The sequence below is a fragment of the Asterias amurensis genome, chromosome 6 (assembly GCF_032118995.1).
Source record: "Asterias amurensis chromosome 6, ASM3211899v1".
In the NCBI taxonomy this organism is placed as follows: domain Eukaryota; kingdom Metazoa; phylum Echinodermata; class Asteroidea; order Forcipulatida; family Asteriidae; genus Asterias; species Asterias amurensis.
The window spans coordinates 869397-895860 of record NC_092653.1 but is presented as its reverse complement, the minus strand read 5'-3'; the positions used below and the strand labels follow the sequence as shown (position 1 = coordinate 895860).

General features: G+C 40.9%; 4 protein-coding genes across 4 annotated transcripts; 1 reads left to right on the top strand and 3 right to left on the bottom strand.

The window, feature by feature from the left end:
* Nucleotides 1-2567: 2567 nt before the first annotated feature.
* On the bottom strand, nucleotides 2568-4065 carry LOC139938800 (echinoidin-like). Its single transcript, XM_071934436.1, has one exon. The coding sequence runs from the start codon at nucleotides 4028-4030 to the stop codon at nucleotides 3533-3535; it is 498 nt and encodes a 165-aa protein (XP_071790537.1). The 5' UTR covers nucleotides 4031-4065; the 3' UTR covers nucleotides 2568-3532.
* A 654-nt stretch (nucleotides 4066-4719) lies between these two features.
* LOC139939133 (echinoidin-like) lies at nucleotides 4720-7797 on the bottom strand. The gene has a single exon (XM_071934880.1). The coding sequence runs from the start codon at nucleotides 7759-7761 to the stop codon at nucleotides 7222-7224; it is 540 nt and encodes a 179-aa protein (XP_071790981.1). The 5' UTR covers nucleotides 7762-7797; the 3' UTR covers nucleotides 4720-7221.
* Nucleotides 7798-12701: 4904 nt separating this feature from the next.
* Nucleotides 12702-13537, bottom strand: LOC139939098 (echinoidin-like). Its single transcript, XM_071934835.1, has one exon. The coding sequence runs from the start codon at nucleotides 13419-13421 to the stop codon at nucleotides 12924-12926; it is 498 nt and encodes a 165-aa protein (XP_071790936.1). The 5' UTR covers nucleotides 13422-13537; the 3' UTR covers nucleotides 12702-12923.
* A 2894-nt stretch (nucleotides 13538-16431) lies between these two features.
* Nucleotides 16432-24894, top strand: LOC139938921 (2-oxoglutarate and iron-dependent oxygenase domain-containing protein 2-like). The gene is made up of 7 exons (XM_071934592.1): nucleotides 16432-16567; nucleotides 20629-20682; nucleotides 21575-21685; nucleotides 22495-22594; nucleotides 23298-23422; nucleotides 23676-23933; nucleotides 24622-24894. The coding sequence occupies exons 1-7, from the start codon at nucleotides 16439-16441 to the stop codon at nucleotides 24892-24894; spliced, it is 1050 nt and encodes a 349-aa protein (XP_071790693.1). The 5' UTR covers nucleotides 16432-16438.
* Nucleotides 24895-26464: the final 1570 nt, after the last annotated feature.

Here is a 26464-nt window from a genome sequence, read left to right as displayed (position 1 = left end):
GTCCACACGAGGGACGGCACAATCTTCGTTTTGAATCTGACTTCAAATACCTTGGATCCTGGATCAACTCCAGTGAAAAAGACCTGAAGATACGAAAAGGACAGGCGTGGTCCGTGCTTCACAGCATGAAAAAGATGTGGTCATCAACGCTGAGTGCTCGGCTGAAAGGTTGCTACACCAGGATGCTGCGTATGGCCCTAAACATCCCCTGGCAAGACCACATGAGAAACTCCAATCTGTATGCTGGTTGGCCAAAGGCCACAAAGAAGATCCGTGAACGCCGACTCAAGCTCGCTGGGCAATGTGTCCGCCACTCGGAGCTTGCAGCTTGCCCAATCATCCTCTGGGAGCCAAGGCAAGGCTTCGCGTGGGAGAAGATGTCTATCCTTTGTAGACACACTAAAACGAGACACCGGCTTGACCATCGCTGAGGAACTTCGCTCCTACATGCTGGACCGGAACATCTGGAGAAAAATCACTGGGCAGGCTCGAGCTTCTAGATGGCGCTCGACATGATGATGATCAACATCTTTAAATTCCCTATAGCGGTTTTTGTTTCTCGGGAACCAACATTTGCAATTCTTCAGTTTACTGTTGAAAATCCTAACCAAGAGGTGATATTGATAGAAATGATGATTTGCTTTAAAGCGCATTGGAGACTTTCGGTACAGAAAAAAAAAAAAGTTCACAGATTTACAAATAATGTACAGGGTTTACAGAAGGTAATGGTGTAAGACTTCTCTTGAAATATTAGTCCATGAAACGCTTTACTTTTTGAGAAAACATTAAAACAATATCAATTCTCGATATCGAGAATTACGGATTTATTTTAAACACATGTCATGACACGGCGAAACGTGCAGAAACAAGGGTAGGTTTTCCCGTTATTTTCTCCCGACTCCGATGACCGATTGAGCCTAAATTTTCACAGGTTTGTTATTTTATATAAAAGCTGTGATACACGAAGTGTGGGCCTTGGACAATACTGTTTACCGAAAGTGTCCAATGGCTTTAATTGTATAGAAAAATCATCTGGCATAAAAGGTGGCAAATGGGACATAATTTAGTGGTATTGTATTTAATTACATTATTAAATTAAACGATGGAAATATGGTTCCATAAACCCATACTTTGCCTTAACAATCGATTGATCAATGTCGACATGATAAAATCCCCTCAAAACTAAATTTCTGTTAATGGTGTAAATTTCTCTAAATAGTTACCTTCCGAATTCGATGACTAAGCATTAAATTGTCGTGTGTAAATTGTATGGTGTGCTTTTATAAACAAAATTATTCAAAGTTAAAGATTTAAACTAATATAACTCTTCGAAAACAATGGTTGGCTCAGCTAAAAACAAAAAAGCAAAAAAATGATTACAATTGCAAGCATTTTTGTTGTCCAAATAATCGACATTTTAGCCTCTATGTTATAATAGCATAGTGCTCTGAGTAATATTAGCCATAATTATTCAAAATCGGAAAAAAATTCTTTGTAATGCAATTGAGTGACTCTGGTGAGAAACTGTTGTGATAGAATCTGGCGAGTAACTGTTGAGACTAAGTCTGGCGAGTAACTGTTGTGAGTGACTCTGGCGAGTAACTGTTGTGAGTGACTCCGATGAGTAACTGTTGTGAGTGACTCCGATGAGTAACGGTTATGAGTGACTCTGGCGAGTAACTGTTGTGGTTTACTCTGGCGAGTAACTGATGTGAGTGACTCTGGCGAGTAACTATTTTGAGTGATTCTGGCGAGTAACTGTTGTGAGTGACTCTGGCGAGTAACTGTTGTTAGTGACTCTGCTGAGTAACTGTTGAAAATGACTCCGATGAGTGATTGTTGTGAGTGACTCTGACGAGTAACTGTTGTGGGTGACAGGTGACTCTGGTGAGTAACTGTTGTAAGTGACTCTGGCGAGTGACTGTTGTGAGTGACTCTGGCGAGAAACTGTTGTGGGTGACACTGACGATTAACTGTTTTGAGTGACGAGTAACTGGCAAGTAACTGTTGTAAGTGACACTGCTAAGTAATTGTTGTGAGTGACTCCGATGAGTGATTGTTGTGAGTGACTCTGACGAGTAACTGTTGTGGGTGACAGGTGACTCTGGTGAGTAACTGTTGTAAGTGACTCTGGCGAGTGACTGTTGTGAGTGACTCTGGCGAGAAACTGTTGTGGGTGACACTGACGATTAACTGTTTTGCGTGATTCTATTGAGTTACTGTTGTGGATGAGTTACTTTGTTGAGTTGATCAATGCTTCGGCTCATTGAATTTGTGGGACGATTCAATAACCATTCTGGGTAGAGCTGAAATCAACTTTGTACACACTGTAAAAAATTACCGTAATTTTACGGTGAAAAGTACGTAAATAGCTACGAAGTTTTACCGTAACGAGATTTTTCCATGACTTTAGTAGTGACTTTTAGACGAAAGTACCGTAATTTTTACGGTGATAACGACATTGTTCACTGACTCTACGGTGCAACCCCGTAAATACCGGCTCGCAACGCACCATGGGATTGTTTAAAAATGATTAACGAATTTTTTACGGTGAAAAGTACGGTGGAACCCGTAAATAATAGCTCGCAATGCACCATGGGATTGTAAAGTAAAATCACCGTAATTTTTACGGTGATAAGTACGCAAACATCTATATGTATTTTATATATAAAACAATTTTCTTTACCTTATTGGTGTAACCCCGTTAATACCGGCTCGCAATGCACCATGGGATTGTCTAAAAGGAATGACCGTAATTTTACGGTGAGAAACGTGCATATTTCGACGGTGAATTACCATTCTCGCTTTTGCTCGCCAGCCTTTTACGGCCAAAATCCGTATCTGGGTACACCAAAAGAACTCTAGGGAAACAATGAGTTCATTCCAATTCCAGTCGTCTGGTTTTCAAAACACCCATCATTGGTAACATGTTAAGGTTTCTATTTCATCAGTTATTTATGTGGTTTTTTATATTCTGTTATAAAGGCCACTAAATGCAGCGTCTGAATTCGAACAGTGCAAATCGAGAGCAGTTGTTGCCTTTTGATGGTGTTCAGAACTTTTCTTGAAAATCAGCATTTAAGATGGAACTATTTTGAAGGGAGATTATTATCTCTGTAACCTCGTGTACGGTTTTACACCGTATTGACAGCCTTATCACCGTAAAAATCACGCCACACCGTAACTTCATGTACGCTTCGCACCGTATATTGACAGCTTTCTCACCGTGAAAATCACGGCACACCGTAACTTCGTGTACGGCACACCGTAACTTCGTGTACGGTTTACACCGTAAACTGACAGCTTTCTCACCGTGAAAATCACGGCACACCGTAACTTCGTGTACGGTTTGCAACGTAAAAATTACGGGAATCGGTTGGCATCTCGCTGCACAACCGATTCCCGTAAATTTTACGGGATTTTTTTTACAGTGCAACTCTGAATTCAGTCATGTCCCCGGCGTATAAGTGATTTTTGTTTTCTCTAGATGAAATGTTACGGAGGCTGCATGTTTGCTTTCATCGGTTTTTATTCAAAGAACAGTTGGCATTGGCATCTTGCAGACGTGTGATTGGTGATCGGAGCAGGGGCGATCATTCCAGCCCGTTCCCTCGAGCTCCCCAACAAACCAAAGTTCACCGCAATCTTCATTTGAGCCTGCATTATCCGGTTGTCCAGGAAGCCATTCCTCGTAGTCGAACGCTGTGCCGTCACTCCAGCTGAAAGTGCCTTCATTTGATTGGTCGGACATCCCAAGCCAAACTTGTTTGCCCAAAGCAGAGATTAATGAAGATTTCGAATACTGGACCAGGAAACCCGATTCGTCAGAGCTGTGCACGGACGCAAGATGGCCCTGTCCGCTGATGGTAAAGAACTGCCGGCAGTGGTTTTCGGCATCGGTCCACGACATTTCATGACCCATGAAACGGTAGCAGTTGTTACGATATTCAGTCCATAGCGGTGGACATCCAGCCCTGGTTAGCCCAACCACAGCCAGGACCATTACTGTAACTCGGAGAAAGAAAGCCATACTGGTTATAGTTATCAGCCGTTTGCAGGAGCACAATAACATACAATTTGGTGCTGAAGGTTTTTAAAACTGTTTTCGGGACTGAGCGCGCCTTATCTTATGATTGACAGATCATTGACACGTCCACAACAAACGACATCACATGACCAAGGTTCAGATAAACACATTCTTTGTTAAATTTACTTTGTCTGCATTGACGTTATGACTCAATTTTATGATATAAGTACTGCTTAGTTTTTGTTTTATAAAGAGTTCAGCCACCCAATATTAAAGGAACACGTTGCCTTGGATCGGACGAGTTGGTCTATAAAAAGCGTTTCAAACGGTTTATTATGAAATGCATATGGTTAGAAAGACGTTTTAAAAGGAGAATATGATGATCCACACAAGTATCACTCAAAATTGCACGGTTTTCATTTTACGGCGCGAACTAACACGGTCGGCCATTGATGGGAGTCAAAAAATTGACTCTCATAAATGGCCGACCGTGTTAGTCGACGAGGTAAAAAGAAAACCACGCAATTTTGAGGCATATTTGTGTAGATCATTGTATTCTACTTTTAAAACATCTTTCTAACCATATCGATTTCGTAAACAAACGGTTACATAACGCTTTTCAAAGAACAACTCGTCCGATCCAAGGCAACGTGTTCCTTTGAAACCTGTCCTAAAACAACGTTTGTGTTTCCTGTACTGCAGCTGCAACAGGTGACTTCGCGTGGCTCTTTTTATACCTGTCCCCGGAGAGTTTTGACGGATCCAACTTTGGGACAGATGGAACCAATGCTGTGAAATCATTAGGGTCAAGATTGGAGGTTGAAACATAATAATACCACACGTATACACATTCATCAGTTCCGAAGACATTAAAGATCTATGTCAGATTTGTGGCCCCAAACATTAAAAAAATAGATGTTTTTGAGTGAATTGGATTTCAAAGAGTATCACCCGCTCTAAAGAAAAAAAGGTTAACTTGTACTTTTAATGGTCAGGAACCATGACAACAATTTAAAACGTTTCTGATAAAACACATAAGAATTGGTCACTAATATGGTCGGGATCCCGACAAAAACTAATTTTGAGCACTTAATTTAACTGCTACTAATATTTGGCGGACTTTTTCGAACAATGGCTCAAATGAAAGGTTGTAACTTTCTCGACCCCCATCAAAATACCTATTGAATTTTAAATCAAAAATTTTGGGTCAAATCGGCCAAAAATCTGACATAGCATCTTTAAAGCATTCCTTCACGTGACTGTGTTGTTGTTACTCGAAAACCTTGTTTACAATTTCTGTTTACCCTTTGACATGACTGTCGTTTGGAGAATTTATCCCGTTTTCTTTATTCTTTATTGAGCATTTATTCTGACAGAATTGTTAAAGTTCTACGGTTGTTTAATGCCAAACGTCCGACCCGGTGTCATAGAGAAATCTGTTCCCCGGAGAGTCTGTCCCCCTTTACAGGATGGGTTGGAAGAGGATTCAAAAGAGGGCGCTATAATCAGAAGAAGTTTGCACACAGGGTTTACAGAAGGTAATGGTGAAAGACTTCTCTTGAAATATTATTCCATGAAACGCTTTACTTTTTGAGAAAACATTAAAACAATATGAATTCTCGATATCGAGAATTACGGATTTATTTTAAACACATGTCATGACACGGCTAAACGTGCAGAAACAAAGGTGGGTTTTCCCGTTATTTTCTCCCGAGTCCGATGACCGATTGAGCCTTAATTTTCACAGGTTTGTTATTTTATATAAAAGTTGTGATACACGAAGTGTGGGCCTTAGACAATACTGTTTACCGAAAGTGTCCAATGGCTTTAATTGTATAGAAACATCATCTGGCATAAAAGGTGGCAAATGGGACATAATTTAGTGGTATTGTATTTAATTACATTATTAAATTAAACGATGGAAATATGGTTCCAATAAACCCATACTTTGCCTTAACAATCGATTGATCAATGTCGACATGATAAAATCCCCTCAAAACTAAATTTCTGTTAATGGTGTAAATTTCTGTAAATAGTTACCTTCCGAGTTCGATGACTAAGCATTAAATTGTCGTGTGTAAATTGTATGGTGTGCTTTTATATTCAAAATTATTCAAAGTTAAAGATTTAAACTTATCTAACTCTTCGAAAACAATGGTTGGCTCAGCTAAAAACTAAAAAGCAAAATAATGATTAAAATTGCAAGCATTTTTATTGTCCAAATAATCGACATTTTAGCCTCTATGTTATAATAGCATAGTGCTCTGAGTAATATTAGCCATAATTATTCAGAATCGGAAAAAATTCTTTGTAATGCAATTGAGTGACTCTGGTGAGAAACTGTTGTGATTGACTCTGGCGAGTAACTGTTGCGATTAAGTCTGGCGAGTAACTGTTGTACGTGACTCTGGCGAGTAACTGTTGTGTGTAAGTCTGGCGAGTAATTGTTGTGAGTGAGTCTGGCGAGTAACTGTTGTGAGTGACTCTGGCGAGTAGCTGTTGTGGTTGACTCTGGCGAGTAACTGTTGTGATTAAGTCTGGCGAGTTATTGTTGTAAGTGAGTCTGGCGAGTAACTGTTGTGAGTAACTCCGATGAGTAACTGTTGTGAGTGACTCTGGCGAGTGACTGTTTTGAGTGACTCTGGTATCTGCTGTGGCTGACTCTGGCGAGTAACTGTTGTGATTGACTGGCGATGAACTGTTGTGAGTAAGTCTGGCGAGTAACTGTTGTAAGTGACTCCGATGAGTAATTGTTGTGAGTGACTCTGACGAGTTACTGATGTGAGTGACTCTGGCAAGTAACTATTGTGAGTGACTCTGGCGGGTAACTGTTGTGAGTGACTCCGATGAGTGATTGTTGTGAGTGACTCTGACGAGTAACTGTTGTGGGTGCTAGGTGACTCTGGTGAGTAACTGTTGTAAGTGAGTCTGGCGAGTGACTGTTGTGAGTGACTCTGGCGAGAAACTGTTTTGAGTGACTCTATTGAGTTACTATTATTGACGAGTTACTTTGTTGAGTTGATCAATGCTTCGGCTCATTGAATTTGTGGGACGATTCAATAACCACTCTGGGTAGAGCTGAAATCAACTTTGTACAACTCTGAATTCAGTCATGTTCCCGGCGAATAAGTGATTTTTGTTTTCTCTAGATGAAATGTTACGGAGGCTGCATGTTTGCTTTCATCGGTTTGCATTCAAAGAACAGTTGGCATTGGCATCTTGCAGACGTGTGATTTGTGATCGGAGCAGGGGCGATCATTCCAACCGGTTCCATGGAGCCCCCCAACAAACCAAAGTTCACCGCAATCTTCATTTGAGCCTGCATTATCCGGTTGTCCAGGAAGCCATTCCTCGTAGTTGAACCATGTGCCGTCACTCCAGCTGAAAGTGCCTTCATTTGATTGGTCGGACATCCCAAGCCAAACTTGCTTGTCCAAGGCAGAGATGAATGAAGATTTCGAATACTGGCTCAGGAAACCCGATTCGTCAGAGCTGTGCACGGACGCAAGATGGCCCTGTCCGCTGATGGTAAAGAACTGCTGGCAGTGGTTTTCGGCATCGGTCCACGACATTCCATGACCCATGAAACGGTAGCAGTTGTTACGATATTCAGTCCATAGCGGTGGACATCCAGCCCTGGTCAGCCCAATCACAGCCAGGACCATCACCGTAACTCGGAGAAAGAAAGCCATACTGGTTATAGGTTTCAGCCGTTTGCAGGAGCACAATAACATACAATTTGGTGCTGAAGGTTTTTAAAACTGTTTTCAGGACTGAGCGCCTGATCTTATGATTGACAGATCATTGACACGCCCACAACAAACGACATCACATGACCAAGGTTCAGATAAACACATCCTTTGTTAAATTTACTTTGTCTGCATTGACGTTATGACTCAATATTATGATATAAGTACTGCTTAGTTTTTGTTTTATAAAGAGTTCAGCAACCCAATATTAAAGGAACACGTTGCCTTGGATCGGACGAGTTGGTCTATAAAAAGCGTTTCAAACCGTTTGTTATGAAATGCATATGGTTAGAAAGATGTTTTAAAAGGAGAATATGATGATCCACACAAGTATCACTCAAAATTGCACGGTTTTCATTTTACGGCGCGAACTAACACGGTCGGCCATTGATGGGAGTCAAACATTTGACTCTAATAAATTAATGGCCGACCGTGTTAGTCGACGAGGTAAAAAGAAAACCACGCAATTTCGAGGCATATTTGTGTAGATCATTGTATTCTACTTTTAAAACATCTTTCTAACCATATCGATTTCGGAAACAAACGGTTACAGAACGCTTTTCAAGGACCAACTCGTCCGATCCAAGGCAACGTGTTCCTTTAAAACCTGTCCTAAAACAACTTTTGAGTAAGGTTTCCTGGTTGGTTCGTTTTGTTTATGTTAAATCAACATTTGTTTTAGGTAAAGATCACATTATTCAAAAGGGGAGATAATTAGGAACTTTTTAGCTGATCGTTCATTTCATCATTTTATTTGGTTTCTCGGCTGAGCCGTTGCAAACAAAAATACAAAACAAAGTCTGTCTGTGCTTTGACATTCCTTTTTTCGTTCCCAAGCCGACATTCCAAACGGCACAACTCCATGCATGGTTCTCTGGAATTTACGGATGCCCACGACTACATACTACTGATGGTCCGCATACGTGATGCAACATTAAACTTAGTGACAGCCACGTTGAAATTCATGATGACTGTCTGCTGAGCAAAATAATCCAGTTCATTAAAGTTTTTTATACTGGGTTCGGTGATCCTATAACATGGGTAGGTAAACACCAACACCGAGTTTCTGTGAGGCTCGTAGACCAAGATACGGGACAAAAAGCATTTGATCGGCGGGCATTTTAGTTCAAAATGGCCGCCTTAACCAAATGTCAAATATTCTTAGATTTTTTTTAACTAAAAAAAACCCCAAAAAACATCCAGGGTTCCTTGACCCTAAAAACACTAGTATAGGCGCCAAAAACTAAGTCTCCAGATGAGTCTTAGAGATCTAGGATACAGGCACACAACTAAATTCAGAAAGCGGCCATTTTGAAAAATGGGCAACATCTTAATGCATTCCACCGAACGTTTTACTGATAACATGAAAAAAGTCGGTCTCCAGAACAAAATGATACCACTCGCAGAAGATCTGGGGGATGCATGGGGTTCAGACCATAGACTAGAATGCCATATAATTATTACCCACACGACCTGCTGTCTCAACAAAACACTAGTTTGTGCAGAATTCTTTCAGTTTTTATTATGTACTATTTACCCTCATCCTGCCAAGTAGGGGCCCGAGTCCTAAGCCAATGAATTTATCATTATTTTCACAGGATCATCTCAGAAAGTACAGTGCGCCCAATATATCTTATTAAAAAAAAAGTAAAAAGTAAAAAACACAACTCTAAAATTTTTGTAAAACCTGAATATTTGAATACCAAAAAAAAGAAAAACATTTTTAGAATGTTATAAAACAGTTGCAAACCTAATAAAAACCACTTTTACTGCAGCTGCAACAGGTGACTTCGCGTGACTCTTTTTATACCTGTCCCCGGAGAGTTTTAACGGATCCAACTTTGGGACAGATGGAACCAATGCTGTGAAATCATTAGGGTCGAGATTGGAGGTTGAAACATAATAATACCACACACTCATCAGTTCCGAAGACATTAAAGGTGCTATGTTAGATGTTTTGCCCCAAACATTAAACAAAATTGATCTTTTTGAGTGAATTGGATTTCAAAGAGTATCACCCGCTCGAAGGAAAAAAGTTTAACTTTTACTTTTAATGGTCAGGAAACATGAAAACAATTTTAAACGTTTTCTTTATTCTTTATTGAGCATTTACTCAGACAGAATTTTTAAAGTTCTACTGTTGTTTAATGCCAAACGTCCGACCCGGTGTCATAGAGAAATCTGCTCCCCGGAGAGTCTGTCCCCCATTACAGGATGGGTTGGAAGAGGATTCAAAAGAGGGCGCTATAATCAGAAGAAGTTTGCACACAGAGGGTGCGTTCGTTTAGCTTCCCTGGGTCGACCCCGGTCTGCCCCGGTACGTTCGAATAGCTTTGACGGGGCTCACCCGGGTCAGCCCCAGTGCCCTGCTTGTGGAGTGGGTCACTTGGGGTGATCTGAGGAGCATGCCCTCACCACAAAAGGGCGAGTGTGATCGTTCGATTAGCTCTTGTCAGGGGCTCACCCAAGTGAGCACTGCGGGGTCGACCAATGGAAGCTAAACGAACGCACTCAGTAGTTCGCCGTATCTGGGACATGATCTCCGTGGGGGACACAATCTCCTGCCTCACTGGACCGTATTTGGATTGGATCCAGCTGACAGATCCAGATAAAAGGCTTTAATCGAACTAAACTTGGGACAGATCCAAACAATGATATGAAAAACATTATGGTTGAAGCAATCGCACAACATCGGTAAACAGTATTGTCCAATGGCTCAGATGTCGTGTATCACGACTTATAAATAACAAACCGGTGAAAGTTTAGGCTCAATCGGTCATCGGAGTCGGGAGAAAATAACGGGAAAACCAACCCTTGTTTCCGCACGTTTCGCCGTGTCACGACATGTGTTTAAAATAAATCAGTTATTCTCGATATCAAGAACTTATAATTGTTTTAATGTTTTCTCAAAAAGTAAAGCCTTTCATGGAATAATATTTCAAGGGAAGTCTTTCACCATTACCTTCTGTAAACCCTGTAAGTTATTTGTAAATCTTTGAACTTTAAATTTTTGTTCTGTTCAGAAAGTGTCCAATGAAGCGCACACTCATAATTTTTCGAGGACAACTTCGAGCGCACACTCATAATTTTTCGAGGACAATATCAACATCTTTAAATTCCCTATAGCGGTTTTTGTTTCTCGGGAACCAATATTTGCAATTCTTCAGTTTACTGTTGAAAATCCTAACCAGTGGTGATATTGATAGAAATGATGATTTGCTTTAAAGCCATTGGAGACTTTCGGTTCAGAAAAAAAAGTTTACAGATTTACAAATAATGTACAGGGTTTACAGAAGGTAATGGTGAAAGACTTCTCTTGAAATATTATTCCATGAAATTCTTTACTTTTTGAGAAAACATTAAAACAATATCAATTCTCGATATCGAGAATTACGGATTTATTTTAAACACATGTCATGACACGGCGAAACGTGCAGAAACAAGGGTGGGTTTTCCCGTTATTTTCTCCCGACTCCGATGACCGATTGAGCCTAAATTTTCACAGGTTTGTTATTTTATGTAAAAGTTGTGATACACGAAGTGTGGGCCTTGGACAATACTGTTTACCGAAAGTGTCCAATGGCTTTAATTGTATAGAAAAATCATCTGGCATAAAAGGTGGCAAATGGGACATAATTTAGTGGTGTTGTATTTAATTACATTATTAAATTAAACGTCGGAAATATGGGTCCATAAACCCATACTTTGCCTTAACAATCGATTGATCAATGTCGACATGATAAAATCCCCTCGAAACTAAAGTTCTGTTAATGGTGTAAATTTCTCTGAATAGTTACCTTCCGAATTCGATGACTAAGCATTAAATTGTCGTTTGTAAATTGTATGGTGTGCTTTTGCATTCAAAATTATTCAAAGTTAAAGATTTAAACTAATCTAACTCTTCGAAAACAATGGTTGGCTCAGCTAAAAACTAAAAAGCAAAATAATGATTAAAATTGCAAGCATTTTTATTGTCCAAATAATCGACATTTTAGCCTCTATGTTATAATAGCATAGTGCTCTGAGTAATATTAGCCATAATTATTCAGAATCGGAAAAAAATTCTTTGTAATGCAATTGAGTGACTCTGGTGAGAAACTGTTGTGATTAAGTCTGGCGAGTAACTGTTGTGAGTGACTCTGGCGATTAAATGTTGTGATTAAGTCTGGCAAATAACTGTTGTGAGTGACTCTGGCGAGTAACTGTTGTGAGTGACTCTGATGAGTAACTGTTGTGAGTGACTCTGGTGAGTAACTGTTGTGGTTGACTCTGGCGAGTAACTGTTGTGATTAAGTCTGGCGAGTAACTGCTGTGACTGACTCCGATGAGTAACTGTTGTGAGTGACTGACAAATAACTGATGTGAGTGACTCTGGCGAGTAACTGTTGTGAGTGATTCTGGTGAGTAACTGTTGTGAGTGACACTGGTGAGTAACTGTTGTGAGTGACTCTTGCGAGTGACTGTTGTGAGTGACTCTGGCGAGAAACTGTTGTGAGTGACTACGATGAGTAACTGTTGTGAGTGACTCTGGCGAGTGACTGTTGTGAGTGACTCTAGTATCTGCTGTGGCTGACTCTGGCGAGTAACTGTTGTGATTGACTGGCGATGACTTGTTGTAAGTGAGCCTGGCGAGTAACTGTTGTGAGTGACTCAGATGAGTAATTGTTGTGAGTGACTCTGACGAGTAACTGATGTGAGTGACTCTGGCGAGTAACTGTTGTGAGTGATTCTGGCGAGTAACTGTTGTGAGTGATGCTGTTGTGAGTGACTCCGATGAGTGATTGTTGTGAGTGACTCTGACGAGTAACTGTTGTGGGTGCCAGGTGACTCTGGCGAGAAACTGTTGTAAGTGACTCTGGCGAGTGACTGTCGTGAGTGACTCTGGCGAGAAACTGTTGTGGGTGACACTGACGATTAACTGTTTTGAGTGACTCTATTGAGTTACTGTTGTTGATGAGTTACTTTGTTGAGTTGATCAATGCTTCGGCTGGTTGAATTTGTGGGACGATTCAATAACCATTCTGGGTAGAGCTGAAATCAACTTTGTACAACTCTGAATTCAGTCATGTTCCCGGCGAATAAGTGATTTTTGTTTTCTCTAGATGAAATGTTATGGAGGCTGCATGTTTGCTTTCATCGGTTTTTATTCAAAGAACAGTTGGCATTGGCATCTTGCAGACGTGTGATTGGTGATCGGAGCAGGGGCGATCATTCCAGCCCGTTCCCTCGAGCTCCCCAAGAAACCAAATTTCACCGCAATCTTCATTTGAGCCTGCATTATCAGGTTGTCCGTGAAACCATTCCTCGTAGTCGAACGTTGTGCCGTCACTCCAGCTGAAAGTGCCTTCATTTGATTGGTCGGACATCCCAAGCCAAACTTGTTTGCCCCAGGCAGAGATGAATGAAGATTTCGAATACTGGACCAGGAAATCCGCTTCGTCAGAGCTGTGCACAGATGCAAGATGGCCCTGTCCGCTGATGGTAAAGAACTGCCGGCAGTGGTTTTCGGCATCGGTCCACGACATTTCATGACCCATGAAACGGTAGCAGTTGTTACGATATTCAGTCCATAGCGGTGGACATCCAGCCCTGGTCAGCCCAATTACAGCCAGGACCATTACCGTAACTCGGAGAAAGGAAGCCATACTGGTTATAGCTATCAGCCGTTTTGCAGGAGCACACTAATAAATTTGTATGAAGAAAAATAGTTTGTGACAAATGTTTTAACTGTTTTCAGGACTGAGCGCACTTTATATTCTCTGATCTTATGATCAACTGATCTTTGACACGCCTACAAGAGATGCCATCACGTGACCGATAATTTGACTAACTCATGTTGTTTACTTGGTTTGATCCAGCTCTTGTATCACGTCTTGTACCAGACATTATTTTATTACTCTAACACATGGTATAAAATGCTTACATAATCCCATAAACTTATTCAACATTGTTTTCACAAGAGTTCAATAACCTAATAAACCGGTGCACGGTGCGTGTTGTTTCGGATTTAAACGGCGTAAAGCATTGATGGGGTATTCATGTAGTAATTAAAGCCACTCACCAAAAGCCATAGAGTCCAATTTTATTCAGTTGAGTTTTTCCCTTGAAGATTAACGTAAATCTGACGAAATTTACTGGGATATGAGCGTAAATCCTCAACGCAATAAACTGAAATGCTCGCAGCCCGCCCCAAAGCATATTGTTCCATATATGCATTATTTCAGATGCAAATAATGTTTGGTGTATACCAAACAATCTCATTTCACTACTCCTCAGATGCTTTTGAGGGCAGTTTGATTTCAGTTTGTAATTTCTCATTTTTGTTGTTATAGTTCATTTTCTGTTTTAATTGCCGATGAAGTTTTAAGAGACGAACAGTCCTCCTATGTTTTTGTTTGTTTGTTTGTTTGCGCTCCTTTGTTTCCCTGTACAAATCCAACAGGGACATCGCTTAAAGGCAGTGGACACTAATGGTAGTTACTCAAAACATTTATTAGCATAACACTTTACTTGGTAACGAGTAATGGGGAGAGTTTGATAGTATAAAACACTGTGAGAAACGGCTCCCTCTGAAGTAAGGCAGTTTTCGAGAAAGAAGTAATTTTCCACGAATTTGATTTCAAGACCTCAGAATTAGATGAGGTCTCGAAATCAACTTGCATCTGAAAGCACACAACTTCATGTGACACGGTTGTTTTTTTTTCTTTCATTATTATCTCGCACTTTCAACGACCAATTATTGAGCTCAAATTTTCACAGGTTTGTTATTTCATGTATATGTTGAGATACACCAAGTGAGAAGACTGGTCTTTGAAAATTACCAATAGTGTCCACTGCCTTTCAAGTTCAAACGGGGAGAACTGAGCTTGAGTACTCGTCTGGGTGGACAGGCATGGGTGTGGTTTGGGAGTGGAGGCAGCGGCGTAACTAAGGTACATTTTTAGGGGGAGGAGGGGCACCATTTTTTTCTAGTGGGGCACTTCAGAAACAATGATTAATCCAAACCGACACTTTAGGGGGGGGGGGGGGGAGGGGTCACATTATTTTTGTCAAAGATGTAGCATGCGGGGGCAAAGCACGAAGCCTTTGGCGTGGTGTCCCGGAAGTTGTATATTCTAGGTAGCTGCTCTGTGTTGCTTTCTAAGACCGTTGCTGAAGGAAACAGAACAATTAGAGTTGCAGAATGTGGGCCATTTTTCATCAATGATACGGCCACGCCTACGAGAGACGCCATCACATAAGGAATCGAGAACACTATCATAGAATCGAGGATTAGATAAACTCATGGTGTTTGTTGGTCTGAATCTAACTCTTTTGTCACGTATTGTACTTAACGTTTATTACTCTAACACATGGTATAAAATGCTGACATTTCGGTTCAACATTGTTCTCACAAGAGTTCAAGGAAACCAATAAAACCGGTGCCGGGTGCGTGATGTTTTTCTGATTTAAGCAGCGTAAAGCCGTTATTAGGTAATTATGTAGTAAAGCCCACGTACACCAAAAGCCACACAGTTCAAATTTTTGTTGATTTTTCCTCGCAAGATTTACATCAATCTGACGAATTTCACTGGGATATGAGCATTAATCCGCCATTGGACCCTTTCGGTTCAGAAAAAGAAAATAAAAGTTCACAGATTTACAAATAACTTACAGGGTTTACAGAAGGCAATGGTGAAAGACTTCTCTTGAAATATTATTCCATGAAATGCTTTACTTTTTGAGAAAACAGCAAAACAATATAAATTCTCAATAGCGAATTACAAATTTATTTTGAGCACATGTCATGACACGAGGAAACGTGCGGAAACAAGGGTGGGTTTTTCCGTTGTTTTCTCCCGACTCCGATGACCGATTGAGCCTAAATTTTCACAGGTTTGTTATTTGATATAGAAGTTGTGGTACACAAAGTGTGGGCCTTGGACAACACTGTTTACCGAAAGGGTCCAATGGCTTTAAAACACATAAACTGAAATGCCCTGCTTCATTAAAGTATTAGGCCCTTGCATTGTTTCAGATGCAAAAGTTTGGTTTAAACACAAAATAGTCGCATTTCAACAGTTAAGCCACTGAGTGAGGGCACTTGAAGGGAAGGTACCTGTTTGGTAATTGTCAAAAGCATAAAAGCATAAGCCTGTGAAAATTTGAGCTTAATTGGTCATCGAAGTTGCGAGAAAGTGATGAGAGAAAAAACCACCCTTGTTGGATGAATTTGTGTGCTTTTCGGATAGGAATAAAAGACTTCCAGCTAGAAGTCTGTTATCTCTTGTGAGAAGTTAGCTCTTTCTCAAAATCTATGCTACTTCAGAGGGAGTCGTTTGTGTTATATACTATCAGCAGCTCTCCATGAACATGCTCGTTACCAAGTCAGTTTTTAAGTTAATATGTTTTGAGTAATACCAAACGTGAACCTTCCCTTTAAGTTCCTTTGAATAGAAAACGGTGATACTAGAGATTATTTAATGTTTTGTGGCGATCTTACTGATCTTCCCAAGTGAGAAGACGGGAACTCTGCTCCCCGCCCGGCCCTCAACACCCACCGTACTGCGAAATGTGCGCAGTACTAAATCAGAGCGTATATTGGGATACTAAATTAAGTGATAGCGCCCTCTTTTGAGCCGTTTTCCTTCAGTGTCAGCCAAACTCCGGCCGGAACTTCACGATGTCGAAAGTTACGATGAAGAAATATTACTGCTGCAAATGTTTTTTGACGGATAACATTTATATATCAGAGTATGACATCCACGTATCATATCACTGCGATGACCAATTTCTGGAAACTTGGCAAAAGGTATGAATGATGATGTCGCGCAAAGTAGTGACCCGCGCAAGTTTGAAACTTGCCCGCACAACGCAAAACTTGGAAAAGCCGAAATCAACTAACCACCTCCCAAACAGTTTCGAATTTGCGCTTGTTTGTAGTTTGCGTTCTTAATAAATGTACGAATTACGATGTTTTATGTGATGTGACATTTCAACACTAAACAAAAACAAGACAAGCATATTGCGGTTGTCAAGACGAGAAGTAACAAATGCATGAATGACATTTTCAGTGGCACTCTTGCCCAACACATGGAGGTTTCTACCTCCATGGTCCAAAGTACTTGTCCAAAGTTAGTTGCTTGCGATAACGCTCCTCCTAACTCTCCTCCCGACGAAGGGCGGAGCCGGGCAGAGGAGGGTTTTTATTCCGCAGCTCTAGGGATGGTTTCTACCTCGTTGACATTCTCTGTCCTTACTCTATGGTTAAATCTAAACTAGTCCAAAGTACTCGACTTGTCCTCTTGACCCAGTTTACTTAGAGGTCGTTCACACGCCGTACTAAAGTTGGTCTTAGGGCCTTGCCACACGAGGCAACTTTTGCAGGCAACTTGGAGGCAACCAGCTGCAGTGCATACTACAAGACCACTTTGGTAGCACACGGGTCAATTTTCAAACATTGTCTTATGATCCACAAGAGAAATATGTGAACATTCAAATGTGACTGTCTTTTCTTCTTGGAGATTGCCTGGAACTGGTTGCCCGTAAGTTGCCTCGTGTGACATGGCCCTAAGTCTACTTAGACCGGTTCGGGTTCAACTTTTGTGCGTGTGAACGCAAATAAAGTTAGACTGGATCGGGTTTAAACCCCAAAACTTAAACCGTCCAGCGAGGCGGTCTAAGTCTAAACCGGTTCGGGTTTATCTTTTAACACTGCGTGTGGACAGATTGGCATTCGGTTTTAACTCACAACGGACGACCCATTGTGTGGTTCAATGCACACACCCGGGACCCGGAGTGCTGCTTGTATACGGTTTCTGTTGCCTCTGATGCTGAAAAGCACCTAGTATTTATATTACTTTCTTGCCGCTTACCGAGTTTGCGAAACCCTCTTGCTCGGTGTATGCAGTTTAACACAGGCCCACGCCCATGATTTATTAAATTCTGAAACAAAATTATATTTTCCAAGCTTTTTTTGTTGAGTGGCCTACAATAAATCAAAACTGTTTTTCATGCGCATACTACGAGCGCAGCGAAGAAGCATATTTTGTAGTGCTTCTCACATGCACAGCGCTGCCATCCCATAGTGATCACTCTCTGATATCCCATAGTTACCATTACCGATCCCGTGGATGTGCCTTTTTATTGCTGTCACCGTTACTAGCGTGCTGTACTTTCAATCTAGGAGAATGAACTTGCAGTGGGCACGAGGCTGTGTGTAGGGGAAATTCCCTACGCCAGCAATATCACCACGTTGTTGGGAAGTTGGGAAAATACTGCAAAGTACATGTATTTACGTAACTTGCACGTGTGTAGTTGTGTTTATGAACGAATCGGAATAAAAATCGCGGCACCAGCTTTTGAGAGATCGCAACTTCCAATCGATTGAAGTACAAACTAAAAGTATTTATTAAATCCGAAACAGTGGTACATTGTATAAAACAAAACACAAAAATGAAACGTGTTCTGTTTCATGGAATATGGACAATATTTTGGTGAGTTTTCTTGGCGGTTTGTATCAATATTTAGTTTGTTTAACAAAATAATTTCGAGTCGTGTTCATGTTTGTTTTAAGCTCCCATATGCTCCCAACGGTAAAACTGTTGTCGCGTTCGATTGAGCCATTTGTATCCAATAATTATGCCCTGTCTGATCATCCAGGGCATGGGGCACTCAGTATATCGGCATACTCGGTGCGTGAATATGATGAATAAAACCGGATGTTAGAGCAACGGGGTCGCGTCTACTTTGACCTCTTAAAACCGAAGATAAACCGGATCGGGTTTAACTCTGTGCTGTCTGAACGCAATGGGTTTTTATTTTTATGACCACCCCCCGCTGCTCGTAAAAGTTAGACCGGTTCGGGTCTAAGTTAGTACGCTGTCTGAACATACCCTTAGCCCACCTTGTTGAGCTGTAATGGCTCCGCAAGGTGGGCTAATGGTGACAGTGATGAGACCGATGTTAAAAGCGGAGCCATTAACAGCTCAACTAGGTGGGCTACAGTTTACTGTACTCTGGCCTGGGCAGCTGGGCACTATGTACCAAGACCCAGTACTGGGACGCTGTGTACTCCTCCTTTTTTCACAATTTGTCAATATATCCTGGTGCCATGTGTTTTCAGTAGGATAACAAGAAAATTGTTCACAATAAAAAACTAAACAATTAAAAAAAAAACATCTATCCAACTTGTTTACAATAATACTTACACTTAATCGTGTGTTGAAATCTTAAAAGTTTTGTTTCCTAGCAATCCTAGCAAGCCAATGTCGGCTTGTGAAGTGGAGTGCCTTTATACAATTCTTGCAAGCCAATGTTGGCTTGTGAAGTGGAGTGCCTTTATACAATCCTAGCAAGCCAATGTTGGCTTGTGAAGTGGAAAGCCTTTATACAATCCTAGCAAGCCAATGTCGGCTTGTGAAGTGGAGTGCCTTTATACAATCCTAGCAAGCCAATGTCGGCTTGTGAAGTGGAGTGCCTTTATACAATCCTAGCAAGCCAATGTTGGCTTGTGAAGTGGAAAGCCTTTATACAATCCTAGCAAGCCAATGTCGGCTTATGAAGTGGAGTGCCTTTATACAATCCTAGCAAGCCAATGCCGGCTTGTGAAGTGGAGTGCCTTTATACAATCCTAGCAAGCCAATGTTGGCTTGTGAAGTGGAAAGCCTTGATACAATCCTAGCAAGCCAATGTCGGCTTGTGAAGTGGAGTGCCTTTATACAATCCTAGCAAGCCAATGCCGGCTTGTGAAGTGGAGTGCCTTTATACAATCCTAGCAAGCCAATGTCGGCTTGTGAAGTGGAGTGCCTTTATACAATCCTAGCAAGCCAATGCCGGCTTGTGAAGTGGAGTGCCTTTATACAATCCTAGCAAGCCAATGTCGGCTTGTGAAGTGGAGTGCCTTTATACAATCCTAGCAAGCCAATGCCGGCTTGTGAAGTGGAGTGCCTTTATACAATCCTAGCAAGCCAATGTTGGCTTGTGAAGTGGAGTGCCTTTATACAATCCTAGCAAGCCAATGCTGGCTTGTGAAGTGGAGTGCCTTTATACAATCCTAGCAAGCCAATGCTGGCTTGTGAAGTGGAGTGCCTTTATACAATCCTAGCAAGCCAATGTCGGCTTGTGAAGTGGAGTGCCTTTATACAATCCTAGCAAGCCAATGCCGGCTTGTGAAGTGGTGTGCCTTTATACAATCCTAGCAAGCCAATGCCGGCTTGTAAAGTGGAGTGCCTTTATAAAATCCTAGCAAGCCAATGCCGGCTTGTGAAGTGGAGTGCCTTTATACAATCCTAGCAAGCCAAACTGGCTTGTGAAGTGGAGTGCCTTTATACAGTCCTAGCAAGCCAATGTCGGCTTGTGAAGTGGAGTGCCTTTCTACAATCCTAGCAAGCCAATGTCGGCTTGTGAAGTGGAGTGCCTTTATACAATCCTAGCAAGCCAATGTCGGCTTGTGAAGTGGAGTGCCTTTATACAGTCCTAGCAAGCCAATGTCGGCTTGTGAAGTGGAGTGCCTTTATACAATCCTAGCAAGCCAATGTCGGCTTGTGAAGTGGAGTGCCTTTATACAATCCTAGCAAGCCAATGTTGGCTTGTGAAGTGGAGTGCCTTTATACAATCCTAGCAAGCCAATGTTGGCTTGTGAAGTGGAAAGCCTTTATACAGTCCTAGCAAGCCAATGTCGGCTTGTGAAGTGGAGTGCCTTTATACAATCCTAGCAAGCCAATGCCGGCTTGTGAAGTGGAGTGCCTTTATAAGAAAAAACCAGAACAAACTTCCATTCTTCTAAATTCTAGTTCTAGTTGTAGGTCATAAGGTAGTGTACAATATTCAATATGAATACAGTTTAAATTTTGTTTTCCATTTCAAATCTAGAAGTTACAAAGACGAGGATGCAGTGGTGATAAATTTAAAGAGATTTTACAAAAGGTAAGACTTAAAAAGTGAACTTTTTTAAAATTTCCACTCTACTGGTTCTTATGAATCTTGTGGGTAGCTAGCAAGGCTGTCTGTTAAAAGGTTTAGTTAGCTCAACCAGGGCTGTGGCTTGATACTTCACAGAGGCATTGAAGGCGGTTGCCTCCATGCCCCCTGGTCATTGTCTTGGAGCCCCTGATGCTTATCAGGACAAATTTACAATTTCCTCATAGGGTGCCCTTTACCAAGGAGAAAATGCGGAGCTTAGATCTTTCTCTAACATGGTACCTTGTTTATAGAAATCACTGCCACTTGACCTTTGAACACAGAGCAATCCGCTAAAAACAGCTCAAAACTCGCCTCTTCCAACGAGCATTTTAAATCCTGGACTGTTGACTTTAAGTTTGCGAACCGTCGCCATTGAATGGCATTATTTGTCAGATACTGTGAGCTTTATAAATGCTGTTTACTTCTTTCTTACATTGCTGACATATCTTTGATTATTCTTATCCATTGTTGGTTTGTCTAGGTAACTACTTTCATTGTTAGTAGTTTGTGCATTGAGCGTTCTTGATTACACCTGTCCTTTCAGGAACATTTTTTCCTACCTGGAATCCACCTGGACATCGAATTAGTTATCGACTCAATGCACAAGCTTGCTCAGGGAACCATAACCTTACAAGCGTTGCTTCCTTATGGGTCCCTCCATCCACAGTTTCATGAATTTCCATGCTTATTATTCATTAAATTATTCGTATCAAACAACTATTTATCTCTTAACTTCCAATTTACACTGCCTTTGATTTGATTTGATTGTGATTTTGATACTGTGGAAATAAACTGATTGATTGCTTGATTGATTGATTGATTGATTGTTTATTATTATTACTGTTTTTCTCACTAGGTCAAGTCTGAAGTAGAGAGAAGACGAAATCTCGGAGCTCAAAGTCTTATAAGGAGGGACCTTATCTCAGCCAATTACACACCCCTTCATCCACATGTATACAACATACAGGTACCCCATCAGCTTTTCACTTGCAATAGAAATTTTACAAAATTTCTTGAAAGTAACTCTTTTGTTTCAACTCAATTTGTTTTTGAATATGTTGTCTTTGTTTGTGGGATATTAGGTTAATTACAGAGTTTATGTTTACTCAAATCCATAGGATCAACAAATTCAAAGGCCACCGGACCCTTTGCTGTACCCTTGTACATTCATAGAATGGTTTTTGTCATGGTGATTGGTGATGCTGATTTCTAGGCAAAGTTATCAAGTCACATGTAGAATTTTCAGCTGGATACAGTGTCAGTACTTGCTGAGAAAACATCATTTGTCTTTATATAAAACTAGAAAAATATTAATAAGCCTGGGCGACTAGTGCGACTAGTGTCATAGTTGTGACTATTGATTACTTAGTCGAGTCGTAACCACCATTTTTCAACTACTCGGTTAACCGTGCCGCCACGACTACTACAAAAATAGTCCCTAGTAGCTACCAACAACTACAAAAAATAGTTGTGACCGCCTGTTTGGTGAACCAATTGTATCACTCATGACTATTCACAACAACATAATTTACTTATGAAACACAATCACGACATCAGTCATGTCAGTGACACAATCCTTCAATCCTTTCAGCAAGAACTTAACTATTGCGCCTGCTAGTTTCAAAGTTGCAACTATTTGAGGCGCGACTAGTTGAGTAGTAAATTTCACTAGTCGCCTTGGCCTAAATATTAACAATCATTTTTGACATTGCTACATAGTACGTTCCGACTGCATTTTGTTGTTGTTTACTTGATGGTTTGTATTTGTGTTTTCAGAAGAATTATTTTTCACCTGCGTTTCTGTCCATCGTTGATGCCTGCAAAAGTGGAAGAGTAAATGTTGAGAGCCTGATGAATATGCTACATCAAGAACATGGTATGTCAACAAGCTTAAAGGAACATGACAGAATCAAATAAGAACAAACTAAATTTATGCGGTGCAAAACAAGTACATGTATGAACTGTTCTTCCCATTGACACAAGAAATCATTCAACACACAGGCAGTCAAGATGCAATAAAACTCTTTGCCAGACGTCACAAAAAAGGAAATAAGCTGTTAAAAGTCAAAAATAGTCAGTTGCTGTCATATTTGCTCTTAACCGCTTGGCCACTACACTTGCCTAGAAATCTTCTTGAATGTTTGTGAAACACACTTAGATTGTAATGCTCGGACAAAATGTCAATAATTAATGTACAAAGTAAATTTGTAAATGAGGCTTGTAAAATATCCAGGCCGGGAATTTCATCTTTTACAGGGCAAGGCCAATTTCATTTTGAAACAGGTACTTCAATTCGGGAAAACATTATGTCTAAGGGAAACTTTTGTAAGGGCACCAAGGCCAAGACAAAGGCAACGGAGATCATGGCCTCTACAGGTTTTGAATTACACGGAGGCCATGGCCTGCGTGATGCACCTGGTCTCTTATGAACCTAGTCTTGGCCTTGATGCCCTTCAAAATTGTCCCACAGATTTTGAGATTGTACAGTTGAGGTGCCCTCTCAAAGACGAAATTCCAGGCCTGCCTCTGTGGAATTCCAGGCCTGGATATTTCTGACTGTTGTTTCTCTTTGCAAATAGCGGAACAGGTGTTTTCCTTTCCACTCTTCACTCAGCAGTTCTGCCAAGATTTTATTGAGGAAATCTGTCATTTTGAGAGCACAGACTTGCCCAAGGGAAGACCAAACACGATGAACAATTACGGGGTGAGTTTTCCTATTTTTGAGATAATATGAATTATTGTGGGTCATTATTGCGGCGGCTTAAGAATTCCAAGTTATTATAGACTCCCTGCATTTACCCATGCATGGAAGCGTACGCGTGTACGTGCCGCGTGCAACACTCGGCCAATCATAGGTCTTCAAGAATTTTAAACTGTTATTCCCTTGAAACAACTTCATTAATTCATTCATGCATATATTCATGCAATTCATGCATATTTTTAAATTGTTATCCTAGGTGTTGTTGGATGATCTAGGCTTCGGTGATCAGTTTGTTACCCCGCTAATCCAAGAGTACCTTACGCCCATTACAAAACTCCTGTACCCAGACTGTGGAGGTGCATCATTAGACTCACATAAAGCCTTTGTCGTCAAGTACAAGCTTGGTGAGGACTTGTCTCTGGCCTATCACTATGACAACGCAGAGGTCACTTTGAATGTGTCACTTGGGAAGGAGTTCAGTGACGGGTCATTGTACTTTGGAGACATGAGATGGGTAATAAGTAATATCGTAGGAACCTACCCCCAAAACTGCTAATGCATGTTAAATCATAAGCAGGTCCACCTGTCACAGTATGTTAAATAGTAAACAGGGCTTGAATGTTACACTGGAACGAGAAAGAAGAAAACAAAAAAATACTTGCGGCTAGGATCTATGAACGGGGGGGGGGGGGGGGGGGGGGTGGGTATTGGATGTCAATGTGTTTTAATTTCTACTGGGGCTTCGAAGTTAATGGTGACTGTATAGGTCGAAGACTCATCCCGAGCTAAATCTGTTGGTTCCATCTATGTTCCATTAGGGATCTTAATAAAATTCATGATTTTTTAGTGTATCGTTAATGAGTAGCCACTATTTTTTACCATGGTAGTCGCTGACTGCGCGGTAGCTCAGAAGTTAAGCTAGCAGCCCAGCTGGAACTTCAAGCCCTGGGCCCAATTTCATAGAGCTGCTTAAGCACAAAAACTAGCTAAGCACAATTCAAATTATGCTTGCCAGAAATTGTTTATTACCAAAAATACCATTTCACATGTAGGATCTGTGACTGGTATTTGCTTAGCATAAACTTTTTAAGCAAAATTTTCTGCTAAAGCAGCTCTAATAAATTGGGCCCAGAGCTCTAGCTCAAAGTAATGTCTGTAATATTCTTCTCTATTACTTCAATTAATTTGCTTTAATTTTGTAGGTGCCCCCTCAAGAGACCGCATGTGCAGAGGTCACACACAAGCCGACCTTTGCCCTTCTACACAGAGGTCAACATAAACATGGCGCCCTCCCTATCCGCAGTGGTGAACGGTATAATTTGATTATCTGGATGCGTTCTTCGGTTGTCAGGAATCGGTGCTGTCCGATGTGTGATGAGGAGCCTCAGTTAATGGAGACAGTTGGTTATGGGGATGGTTTTACTATGGATCGCACCCGGGAGGATGAAATGGTCAATGTGTGTGCTGCATTGTGATGTTGGGATGCTTAGGGATAAGATTTTTCAGACTTTTGGCTGAATTCAGACTTTTATGTCGGCCTGGTGAAGAAATTCAGACAATATTTTTTCCCACAAATAAAGAAATCCTGCTCATTGGTCCACTTCTGTAGTGCTTTGGATACTGTTTCCATAAGCTCCTTGGAATCTATAACCCCAGGGGTTACCAAACGGTAGAAATGCCATCATTTCAACATACCTTTGAATTTGTATCAAAGTTTCAGACTTTTTCAATGGTAATGACTCTCACCCCATGCTATAAATTGTGATAAGAAACAGTTCTGTTTTCAACGGCAGCAGATGAAGTGCTCTTTGCAAAATGAAAGTGGTCTTGCCCTTTAAAAGGTGAAATTCCAGGCCTGAATGCTACCTTGTTGCTTTGTTGAGTTGGAAAACATATTTTTCTATAAATTGATGTAAAATTTGTAAATTGCAATTAAATTATATATTTTAGGATTGATCCATTAAATAATCAAAACAAACACAGCTCTTGCCTGTATTGGATGCTGACATTGTCAGATTTTTATTTTATTTTATTAAGAATAAAATAACTTATAAGATGTAGCTATTATAATGTAGATTCTTTGTGTAAATGTCTTTTGGGAACAGCCCTTTGTATATTACTAATATATTATTAATATGTATGAAAAAGTTTAAGTGTAACCAGAAATGAATGAAAACATAACTCCATGTGTTCAGGCAAAGTCAGACAATCCGTGTCAAGAAAATATCAAACTTTTTAACAATTCATAAACTCGTGTTTAAATAAAGAAGCATGGCTTTAGAACAATTATAGTTTTTGTTAACCCTTACACTGTTGTGTAATAAGCACTGTACACTGGTGCTTTGTGTGTCCTGCAGAAACATCACACCCACCGATACAAGTATATGAAGGCCTGGGGTCGATTTCGTTTAGCTTCCCTTGGTCGACCCCAGTCTGCCCCCGGTACGTTCGAATAGCTTTGACGGGGCTCACCCGGGTCAGCCCCAGTGCCCTGATGTGGAGTGGGTCACTTGGGGTGACCTGAGGTGTATGACATTGCCATGAGAGGGCGAGTGTAATTGTTCGATTAGCTCTTGTCAGAGGCTCAACCGAGTGAGCACCGCAGGGGTCAACCCAGGGAAGCTAATCGAATGCACCCAAGACAAATTGTCAGTACTACCATGGTGATTTGTATTGTGACACATTTACTTGCCAACTGCCATCGATTTTGAGTAAAGATCAATTTTAGCTCTTTGTGAAATTAGCTCCCGGCCTGATATAGGCACTATCCACCCCCCCCTGCATTCTAGGCACTGTCCACCCCCCCCTGCATTCTAACGCAGATGTCTTAACCGTGTGTGCCCGGTGATGAATAGGCAGGTCGAATCCTACACGTAGCAGCCGGTACCGCAAACAATTAAAGAATAGTCTGGAAGATTCCTTAAACAATCAAAGGATTCAGAACTCGGATCTGACAACTCCTTGTACGCTGCCTTGTATAGAACATCTTACTATGTATAAATGTATGAGTTTGATGCAAAACACTACACCAATCCATGGCTGTAG

What these genes read in the sequence shown, in the direction of transcription:
- LOC139939098 (XM_071934835.1), bottom strand. Translation starts at nt 13,421, where the DNA reads ATGGCTTCCTTTCTCCGAGTTACGGTAATGGTCCTGGCTGTAATTGGG.
- LOC139938921 (XM_071934592.1), top strand. Translation starts at nt 16,439, where the DNA reads ATGTCGAAAGTTACGATGAAGAAATATTACTGCTGCAAATGTTTTTTG. An exon ending in TTAAAGAGATTTTACAAAAG is followed by an intron (nt 20,683 to 21,574) that starts GTAAGACTTAAA and finishes TTTTCTCACTAG; the next exon opens with GTCAAGTCTGAAGTAGAGAG. An exon ending in TATGCTACATCAAGAACATG is followed by an intron (nt 22,595 to 23,297) that starts GTATGTCAACAA and finishes CTTTGCAAATAG; the next exon opens with CGGAACAGGTGTTTTCCTTT.
- LOC139939133 (XM_071934880.1), bottom strand. Translation starts at nt 7,761, where the DNA reads ATGTTATTGTGCTCCTGCAAACGGCTGAAACCTATAACCAGTATGGCT.
- LOC139938800 (XM_071934436.1), bottom strand. Translation starts at nt 4,030, where the DNA reads ATGGCTTTCTTTCTCCGAGTTACAGTAATGGTCCTGGCTGTGGTTGGG.